This window comes from Eurytemora carolleeae, unplaced genomic scaffold, assembly GCF_000591075.1.
Source record: "Eurytemora carolleeae unplaced genomic scaffold, Eaff_2.0 scaffold11, whole genome shotgun sequence".
NCBI lineage: Eukaryota > Metazoa > Arthropoda > Copepoda > Calanoida > Temoridae > Eurytemora > Eurytemora carolleeae.
Genome location: NW_019396030.1, coordinates 563,619 through 574,475, shown reverse-complemented (window position 1 = coordinate 574,475; position 10,857 = coordinate 563,619). Strand labels below are relative to the sequence as shown.

Sequence of the window (10,857 nt, the reverse complement as noted above, 5' to 3'; positions counted from 1 at the left end):
TTTGTGTACATCGTAAAACAAAACAAAAATAATTCGCGGATTTTCAAAATTTTCAAAAATTTAATGAAGATCGAATTTTGATGGAGACAAATATTTGAAATTTTGATCATTCATGAACCTTCCCTGGGGTCCCTAGATGTCCCTCAAAAAATTTGGGCCCGATCGGTTCAGCCGTTTTGACGTTTATTGGATACAAACAGACAAACAAACACACAAACACCCAGACAAGCCAAATTTATATATAGATGAAAGGAAATGATATTTTGTCATAAAGTAAAATTATGGTGTAAACCTTTGATATTTTGAACTATAACTAATTTGTCTAATAAGGTTTAAAGTTTGAAATATTCCTGTAGGGGCCAGAAACAGGGATAGTTAAATGGATTATTACTAGGAACCTTTCCTTGAGATACAATCGAACTTGACGCATTTCTTCTAAATTTTGCTTGTCAATATTTGCTATATGTAGTAATTCACAATTGTTATAGAAAGTGCCACGGATCAATTCTTTTATAATATTATCAGCTAGATGTGAAACGGCTGTGACACTCATCTTAGAATGAAGAGTTATTTAAAAATTACTTTGTAACATTAATTTAATATTGTTGCAAAGATGTTCTTCAACTTAATTGCACAATTGGCTAATCTATAAATTTTCTCTTTTTTTGTTAGGGATTTTGAAGTAAAATTAATTTTCCTTATAATGTGCTGTTTGGTGAAGTGAGAAGATAAAATCAAAAATAAAAGAAAGGATTTACATGTTTCTGCCAAATCTTAATTGATACCCGAGAGATGGGTTGTTAGTGAAGCATGAACCAGGAACCAGGGAGCCGTGAAGAGATGATACAGAGTTGGAGAGTAGGTTCGGAGGCTGGAATACTTTTCTCCGACACTAGTTAATACAGAACTTTTCATATGATCAGTCTGATTATATCAATGGTTCAACATATTTTAATTTGAGTTTAAACGCAGCTATTTATCTACCTTTTTTGAAATGGGCAACAATTTATAACAAACACAAATTTATGTTAATATCATATTTCTATCGATCTTTATAATTTTATTGTACGCAACAAAAAATGTGAAAAGAATATACAGAATGAAAAATGAGACGAAGATTTAAACGTACAGCAAGTAAACTCTTGTTTACTAAAAAGTTTCTTCCATTAAATATTGATTTAATGAATTTTGTTTTGCTAATTTAAAACTTTAAAGTGGTAAAGAAGCCATATATTATATTTAATCGCGTGTTTTTCTAAGAGAAATTTTGAAATTACAAATAAAATTCCAGTTGGTAAAACAATCTGTCACCATTATAAAAACATGTTGAAAAATGCAAATATTTTTTTCCCTCTTGTTAAAAATAATCTATAAAAAAAATATTTTTTTGGAAGATTTAATGTTGTATCAAGAGTCATAATTAAAGAATTGATACGGTTGATTTTGTAAGCATGAAGAATATTACTTAATGTCTATTTCAGGTTCAAAATAAAAGACTTTNTTTTTTAAAATACAATGAGAAATAGATAACTCTGAAATAGAAAGATGACTTTCAGACTGAAGTTATGAAATCCAAATAGTCCAAAGAACAATAGACACAGCAACAGCAGCAGACCTATTTAACTTAATATGTGATTTCATGAGTTAACAATTTTAAATATACGAGAAAAGTGCTATAATGTCGTCTTCCTGTTTTACAGTTTTCAGGTTCTCACTGTATTGCTTGCAACTATGATAAATTTTAATTTGTGGCAAAAACTCAATTTCGTTAAAGACAGCTGGTCAAAGGGGTTATTTACATTATTTTATATAACGGTCTAATGATTTAATGGCAATTCTAAATTTAGACTTTTATGTCTTTCCAAAAAGTTGTTTTTCATTGTTTTTAGAATTTTTGATTGGTTTCGATAAAAGGCAATTAAAAATTGTCTTCTATCATTTCTAAACATTAAAACTTTATATCGTTTGGAGCAATGGAGATAGATATTCTATAACTTCAATATATATTCATTTAAAATATAATATTTTCATCACGTTTCAACCATAAAGAAGTATCAGAAAAATAGTAAAGAAAAAACCAAAACGAAAATATCTTAATCCTTTATCTAAAAACATTTTCAGAACCATTTAATAAGCTGCTGCCAATCAATTGTTTACTGCACATGAAAGCATTTCTACATTCCAATGTAGCAAGTTTTTAAATGTCAAAACTTTGTCTGATTTCAAATTATTATCCAATGCAAATTGTACAGCGGTAGCTTTATTTCATACCTGCAATGAAAATCAGTATTTATAGTTTTTTTGGGTTTCTAGTTTTAAGATTCTGAATAATTTCAGAGTTACCAAATGATGGAAATGCGAAGAACGATTTAACAACCAGAGGGGTAGAAAACTTATTTAAAGGAACTGAGTTTTTGCCACAAACTCAAATATTCTTATCCCTATATCTTGGCAACCCAATGTCGTAGACCTTAGATATTTCAAACTATCAATTCTGTTAGACCAAATAATCTAAGTTTGAAATATCAAAGGTTTATACCCACTGGTTGCAGAGATATAGAAATCAGAAAATTTGAGGTTGTGGCAAAAACTCAGTTCCTTTATTTGTTCTTTTTTGTAAAAAGCTGAGGCCACAGGTTTCCTATAAAATGATTAGTGGAATACGATTAAAAAGACAGTCACCGTTATTTCAAGTGAACCGCGGCATGTACGTGTAAAAGTCACAACGGGAGCCCAAAAACAGTTTTTAAAAAAAAAACGAGAAATACATGTCTTCATCTTTAAAAACTTTTTTACATTTAGGGTCCATCCTTAAAAGTAACTTTCGGATTTAGCCACAAAAATGGAGGAAATTGTAAAAGTTACACACTTTTCATGATGGAACAACATCGATATTTTCTATATTAACGATCAGACCATGGCCATCTTTAAAGGGAGTGCTTGCGAAAAATGAAAGGGGGTATAGGCTTACGGCAAAAAATTATCGATAGTGATCGCTACTAATCTTACTTCTATCTGTTGCGTCTATAAGGAGAAAATTGTTTAAAACGACTCTTACTGACTCGTACAAATTCAGAAAGATGCAACATTCGACTCGGATCGTAACAAAATCAATTTAATTCCTAGCAAATCATTTAGATATTACAACTTATAATAATCGATAATTTTTCGACGCATTGGTACTAAGTTGATATTTCATAATATTTTTTGTTTTGTTTTATATGCAATGCACTTAAAACGCCCACAAGTTGGCTGCCAGGTGTATCTGCTCTCGATGCTGTGAATGATTCCACGTGGCAGAGACACCTCGCGAAAAAAATTGTCGTTTTAAGTTTATTGATAGTTATTCGCAATAAGCCTATAACACCTTTTATTTTTCGCGAACGCTCCCTTTAAATAGACGGTCACTTAAAAATTACAATTACAGTCCCTTTTAATGATACTTTATAAACATTTCTTCTATGCATATTTCAGCAAACCCTGACCATGTGATGATCCCAATTCTTGTAAGTATTTCTCTGGTTCCGATGATAGTTCTCTTCTTAATATGTGTTATCAGGTATTCCTTGCTTTTCATCTAGATATATATTTTTCATAAAAAAAATAAACTCGTGGATATTCTTGGGGATGACATGAGCTAAATAAATTTTAAGTTTTTTGTTTTAATTCGATTTTTAAAATTCCACGGGCATCCCTGGAACTTCAGCTAGTTTTTTATAAAAAGAAAGATTACAGAACGGCGGTTAAGTAAATTAGATCAAATAAAAAAAAAATGGTCTTTCACTACCTCCAAACTTGGCATTTAAAAATAATTGTTTTACTTCGCTATCCCTGATAGCGCCCATCCAATTAGGATGAATGTGCATTCTAAATAGATTTTTCATTCGGACCTCTGTCATGGTGGCTCTGGTTTACGTATACAATCTTCATAGTGCTCTAAATAAACAGCAAACTAATCTTTTATGTTCTTCACTCTTGAGTTTAAGATTTGAAAAGTGTGAAAGATCTGAGTTCTAGGGGGGCACTTCCCCCCTTGCCTCCCCTGTATACGCCCTTGGCTATAGACAACATAAACTTGTATACAAATATTCAAATATATGCATATATGAGGGAACAGAATTATTATATGAATAAAACGTTGGTAGATACTAATTGTAAGTAGAATACAATGTTATTGAAAGAAAGAAGATTTTAATAAACATAATGTTTTCCGTTGTTCTTATCTTTAGTATAGTTCTGTCTACATTTCTATTATTGCAAATGTATCAAACAATATGTATAAGTTATAAGAAACATGTATATAATATGTTTTTATGCTCTCCTCTGGCTGTTTTGGTTGCTGGAGATAGTTGGAAGATAACGATCATTAATGGTTTCTTTACAATACCATTCTTAGTTATCATTTGATTCTCACTCCCCCCCCATAGTTGGCATATATCTCCATAGCTAAAAAAAGATGTGCAGGATATGCATGCACACTTGTACGCGTAAGACTTCGTTTCATAGGTAGAGTTTTTTTTTGCTATTTTTTCTTCAAATTATGAGAATCATTTTTTACAATTTTTGTTAGAAGAGCAAGGTAATATGAAACCTTAGATTAAACCTACTGGTTTTATTGCCTTCATATTTTAAATATTAAACCACGTAGGAGTAAAGAATGTACTGTATTATATACACATTATACACTTTACACCCCCCTCCCTTCCCCTTGCAGGGAAGCCATGAAAAAGCTCATAGGTGTTCTTTTTCTTTTAAAAACCATTAATGTTGTTTTCCTTATCTTAGCATTGTATTCCACTCAGGAAAACATGATTTTTGGACATTTTTAGCTAATTTAGCAGCAAAACCATTTCTTTTTTATCGCGATGCATTTTCTCCTTGAAAAAATATTCTTAATTTATCTTCAGAACTGGTCTATCTATGAGCATTAAAAAAAACGATAGGAAAATCTCAAGTTGGTTTTAATTTTGACCGTGCTGTAAAAGTTTGATTTTAACGTTTGTAATTGTCATAACTTTGTCAGGTTTTGACTGCCATGCAGGGTGAAGTAAAAGAAACAATTGCGGAAAATTTTCTTTGATGACGGTCAATCTCGAAACATTAAAAATATGTTTTCGCGTGATTTTTAAGAATTTAAATGTATTTGATTTTTAATATCTTGTAAAGGTTGTAAAATTCCGATATTATTTTATTTGTAAAAACTGATATTCAGACCGAAATGTATTTTAACTTTTTACGTTTAATTGCAATATTGAATGGTTTCAATTTTATAAAATAGCATAATCTTTAAAATGCTTTTAAGTTAAATGGTTTGTATTAGAAAGTTGGAATTTCCATTACTATGTCAAAAATGATTTATTAATAAAGTAGCTGGCGTTTTTTAAAAAATCCTTAAATTATTTTTTTTTTTTTAAATGCCCTAAAAATCAGGTTATTTTTCTGATGTTAAGCGAAATAATAATACACAGATTTAAAATTTAGGATTCATCTTTCTTGAACAACTCTAAACAAGTTTTACGTATCCATTAATCCCCCCCCTTTCCCCATATATAAAATCCGTAGATTAGAAAACAGATAAATACAACAATAGATGATATACACATTGTCTACGAGTAAATTACTAATGATACTTAATGAGGTTTTAAAAGTGTCGTTTGATTTTGTGTAATGTGTATGCACGAAATCTTAAACTATTATTTAGGTATAAGAATGAAACAAGAAGAAAAAGATCCAAACTTCTCTCAACGGTTGAAGCTAAGCGTAAGTTTTAGTTGATGAAACTTTAGTTAAAAAGTTGAAAATTGTTTTATTTAGAACCAGTCCGAATTGTCAGATTTACAGAATTTTCTCTGTACACAGTGGACGAGGAGGGACGAGTTCAATCCTCTCCGGACCAAATGAAATCTACTCCGTTTCCTCCTTCCCATCCTTTCATCTCCTCAGTCGAAACTCAACCTGAGAACGACTTAGAGATTTCTGAACATCTCTTGCCAGAAAGTTCTAAAATTAAGGGAGACAATTTAAGATCTTCATAATAAGTAATTTAGGGAGAAATCGTGAATACAGAATAAGGATCTAGATTATTAAGGCAGAATTGTGATTTAAAGGGTGTACACTGTCTTTTCAGTTTTTTGTCCACATATCAAGAAATTGAAGAAAATGAAGAAAGACATGACAAAATAAAGCATGCATAAAAGCATATTTACTTTAAAATGCTATACTTAGGCAAATTCTTAAGATAAGTAAATTGTAAGCAAATATTATAACAATTTTTCTACAGTACAAGAAACTAAAAAAAAATCTTTTATTACTTTATAGTATGTGGAACAAGGAAAAGACTGAAACATTCCTGAGGAATTATGATGATTGTGCATTGTGCCCTCAACAGCCATTTAAAGTTCTATATTCCGAAACACCCAGCTATTTATATTTTGAAATTTTAAAAACTGTTTTATTAACCTTTTTTTGGGAAAACTTTCGGTTTTTCAGTTTTATATTACTGATAAACCTTTCCCTTCTTTTTAGTGAAAATATGTCGTGCAGCTGTACCCTCTGAGTAAGATTTTCCTGAAGGCCTTTTTTTTCTGTTTTAACCTAATTTCTTCAGAACTTTTTATGGTATCAAGGAATTTTTTATACTTTTGTTGATAGATGGTGCAGATTATCATCTTTTATTGATAGATGGGGCAGGTTATCATCTTTTATTGATAGATGGGGCAGGTTATCATCTTTTGTTGATAGATGGGGCAGGTTATCATCTTTTATTGATAGATGGGGCAGGTTATCATCTTTTATTGATAGATGGGGCAGATTATCATCTTTTGTTGATAGATGGGGCAGGTTATCATCTTTTATTGATAGATGGGGCAGGCTATCATCTTTTGTTGTCCCCTACCTCCATTCTATATTTCGTCGACTGCAGGTGTTTTGAAACAATCTAACGTCAGAATTCATCAAGGAATGTTTTTTTCTCTTCCTTGTTTCATATGTACCAAATATTTTGCGAAATTTTTGGTTGTTTAGTTGATTTGTATGTGGCCTAAAAACTGAGAAAACAGGGGTTTAGGTGTAAACTAAATCGTTTACAATAGAGATACATTTATCTTTTGTGTTTATATATAGTTTAAATATTTTATACGTAAAGTAAAGAGCTCCTTATAAAATACATAATTTTTTTGCTTTTGCTATTTATTTTTATTTGCTTTTTAAGAGCTAATATTAATCTTAAATTATTTTTTCTCCTTCTTAAATTGGATTAATCTTAACCCAAGGGCACCTTGAGCGCTTGAAACTTGACTTCCTTGACTCCTTAGAACTTTTAAAATTATGACAACCAAGAAACTCTCATATATTAACAGATTTACACAACGTGTTTGTTCAAGCTGATCCCTAAGCTTTACAAGGAATTGAGACTGATTGATATACCCAATTTATTGATAATCTTAACCCAATTCCTTTAGTAAAAGATTTACAATTTTCTCCATTCAGAACCCAGAGAATAGTTGGAGATGTAAACATCATCAGAAACCAAAAAGCAAGCACAGTAAATGTGTACAGACGTCGCCTAAAGAAACTCAACGTATGCCTTGTATAGATCCAGCTCCCAAACAGACATTGAGGTTCATTCTCAGACGATAAACTGCAACAAAACATGAACAAAATTCCTGTCCTGGTTCCAGTAATGGTTTTAACTGAATAATACCGTCGTGGATTTTCAAAATTTGGGTTTAAGTGAATGACCGAAAAGTTTTTTTGCTGACATACAAACGGAATGCAAGGAAATGAAAACATTGTGCAGTGTCTTTTCTTAAAATAAAAACTTTAAATGACTTTTGGTTATTAAAGTATAGTGTTTACATAACGAGGAGGTGTCTACACTGCATTAATACACTGCTATATAATTATTCTTGATAGACCACGAATATTACAAGGTCGCCACATTTTCAATCAATTTTGTATCTAGGCTTAAAATTAAATAGAAAAACTAAATGATTTGATGATTTTAGTATTTTACAACTTCTAAACCCTTTTCTCCAGAATTGCCAAAACTTTTACAAAGGAATTGAGTCTTTGCCACAAACTCTGATTTTCTAATCACTATATCTTTGGAACCACATGTTGCAGACCTTAGATATTTCAAACTATGAATTCTGTTAGATCAAATAATCTAAGATTGATATATCAAAAGTTTACAACATCGAGTTCTAAAGATATTGAGGTTTAAATATTTGATTTTGTTCCAAAGACTCAATTTCTTTCCCTCATTAAATGCTCTTTCATGCAGCATAAATAAAATAAGAAAAAGTATTTAAATATATAGAAAGGGATTTTTTTCTGTTGTTTAATTTAAGCACTTCTTTGTTTGTTTTTCCACAGAAAACACTAAACAAGTACGTAAATCAACCTAGAGAACAAAGGCCCGTTTTTAATTATATGAGATAAATAAATGTATTTGACACAAGAATAGTTAACATGTTTGATAATATATCCAGATCCTTAATAAGGGATGAAATGGAGGTACAAAAGAAAAGAAAAGATGTAATTGTAAATGAGAAAGTTTATTGTTGGAATAAATAAAATACGTTCATTATTACATATTAGTCTTCAGACTTCACTCAACATTATTAGTTTCTGGGTTAGAACAATCGTGTAAGTAAAAGCATGACAAACAAATGTCAAAAATAAAGCTACACTTTATCTATGGAAAGATTGCTTTAGATGAAATTGGTTTACTGGATCAGATTGGAAATAAAACAGAGATTAGAAAAAAGTGTTAGAGATAACTTTTATTCGTATTTATTTAACGAACAACAATGCCAAAATAATTTATGTTTTTGTTCACTAAAGTTTTTAAAAGTTTGAAGATCAAATTAGAATGACATTCCGTTTATCTATTTCTGTCTCTGCATAAAGTTGTTTTTGCTGGAAAGTAAAATTAAATTTAAACTCTTTACAACCTGCATTTTATTCTTTTATTATAAGTTTAGTGGATAAAGTAGAAAAACGGAAATCAATTTAGAGAAGATTTATTATTATTATAGCAAGATTTCTCAAAAAAGGCTTAACACTGTAAAAATATCTACAATTCTATCGCGATCGTCGAAAATAAATATGGTAAAAAAATGAGATAAGTAGTTCAAAACTCTCTAAAAAAGAGATTTAGTATTAATGTCTCTAGCATCTTGCTTATTTTATCCATTTTGATGTGTGTTTTCCCTTTCTTTTGTTGTTCAAGGTTCGATAGTGAATTTTTTATGCAGAATTGAAATCCTATTCCGATGCCGTTTTTTAATATTTTAAATGAATCCTTTACAACATTGTTTTGAATATTGAAAATTTCCTCCTTTTAAAATGAAATACAATATTTTTTAATTAAAGTAATATTGACAAAATATTCAAATAACTGGCAAAAAAACTTACTTTTCCTTCACCCGGCCAGGCCCCCTTCATTCCCACTGTCTCTAGGGTTCTGCAATACAGATAAGTTATGTTTGGAAGTAAACCTAGAAGAATCTAAAATATATATTGAATATTGGCTACTGTTACCGGAAAGAAAGATGATTAAAGTATATATATTTCTAGATTCAAATCTCTGCCAAATATACAATTCTATAAACTATTTTTTATCAATTTGGACAATTATGATGCTTTCACATGTAATTTTTGATGCTTTGTGTAACCTAACATAACCCAAGCTGCGGAAACTCTAAAATATCATTAAGCTGTGTAGGAAAGCATAAAAAATGTTCCTTTTTGAAAATACTAAAGCATCAAAACCGTCACTTAAAGATATAATGGCCACAGAATCCAGATTAAGTTACAAGAGGACAAAAACACCTTCCTCTACATCAGAGATAGACAAGAAGTTCACTATCAGAATAATATTTTAGAAGTTTTAAGGATGAGGAAGTTGTAGACCCCATACGAGTAATGATAGGGAAGTTTGAAACTAGGCAATCCCAAACCATCACTAAGCCCTGGCAAGAGTTTTAAAGGTAAATATGAACTCCAATTGCTGTGCTCAAGGTGTTTTTAGGTTCCTCTACCTATTTTCAATTTAGAGAAAATAAATCTCCCAGTGGTTAATAAACGGCAGTTAAAAGTGTGTCCAATTTGTGAAGAACTAAACAAACAAATGACCCGTCATATCAAGGTAACATTTTGAGATAACCATATTGTTTGTTTTTTCTTTCTTGCAAACATGAAGGAATTTCAACTGTATGTATTTAGACAGTTCACAAGAATGTTCCCCAAACAGAAACCAACGAACCTTTAAAATATGTTGGATTTTACAAGAAACAGCCAGGACCAAGTAAAGGCAGATGGCCCATCTGTAACGAGTATAGATCAGACTTACACATCACTTGAAAAAAAAGTATCTGTCTTTTTTTTTGGCCAAAGCAGGCTCAAGTTTCATTGATGGAATCAGTCCTAGGAAGAAAACTCCCTTACATACTTCTTTGGTTAAAAAATGTATTGATTCCAGGTAAATCACTTTGTCACAAAAGGGTTAAGAGAATACAACCTTCAACAAAGTACTGTAAAAAAGCGAAAACTTGGATATTAAAGTTCCATACTAGAATGCTTATGAGTGCACGATTTTTCAGACCAAAGTGAAACATTTTTTGATAAAAAACACAACATTTCTATTCAAGGTTATTCAAGAACTAACGGTTTTGCTTATTTTCTATATTGAAGATAGACAATTCCAATTTAACTTTTATAGTATTCATTGGCTCAAAGTAGTATTTTGAAGAAACACATGGAAACTTCATTTATATTCAAAGATAGTCGTGAACTGACGGTTTTCTTTATTGTCTAGGCTCTAGGTCATCCTGGGTCAAGATATTGAAGATG

General features: G+C 30.6%; 1 protein-coding gene across 2 annotated transcripts; it reads left to right on the top strand.

Annotated features, from left to right (window-relative positions):
* Positions 1–3,296: 3,296 nt before the first annotated feature.
* On the top strand, positions 3,297–7,829 carry LOC111695589 (uncharacterized). 2 transcript variants are annotated; one of them, XM_023464977.1, is made up of 4 exons: positions 3,297–3,559; positions 5,702–5,760; positions 5,815–6,004; positions 7,482–7,829. In XM_023464977.1, exons 1-4 carry the CDS (start codon positions 3,462–3,464, stop codon positions 7,636–7,638), a joined length of 504 nt encoding a protein of 167 aa, XP_023320745.1. In that variant the 5' UTR covers positions 3,297–3,461; the 3' UTR covers positions 7,639–7,829. The 2 variants fall into 2 exon arrangements, with proteins under 2 accessions (XP_023320745.1, XP_023320738.1); XM_023464970.1 differs by having other exon boundaries at positions 3,298–3,559; positions 5,815–6,011; positions 7,489–7,829.
* The last annotated feature ends 3,028 nt before the right edge of the window (positions 7,830–10,857 follow it).

Excerpts from the sequence above, each read along its gene's own strand:
- LOC111695589 (XM_023464977.1), top strand. The coding sequence starts at position 3,462 with ATGCATATTTCAGCAAACCCTGACCATGTGATGATCCCAATTCTTGTA. Across the intron at positions 3,560-5,701 it reads TTCTTAATATGTGTTATCAG|GTATAAGAATGAAACAAGAA; the intron begins GTATTCCTTGCT and ends ACTATTATTTAG. Across the intron at positions 5,761-5,814 it reads CTCAACGGTTGAAGCTAAGC|AACCAGTCCGAATTGTCAGA; the intron begins GTAAGTTTTAGT and ends TGTTTTATTTAG.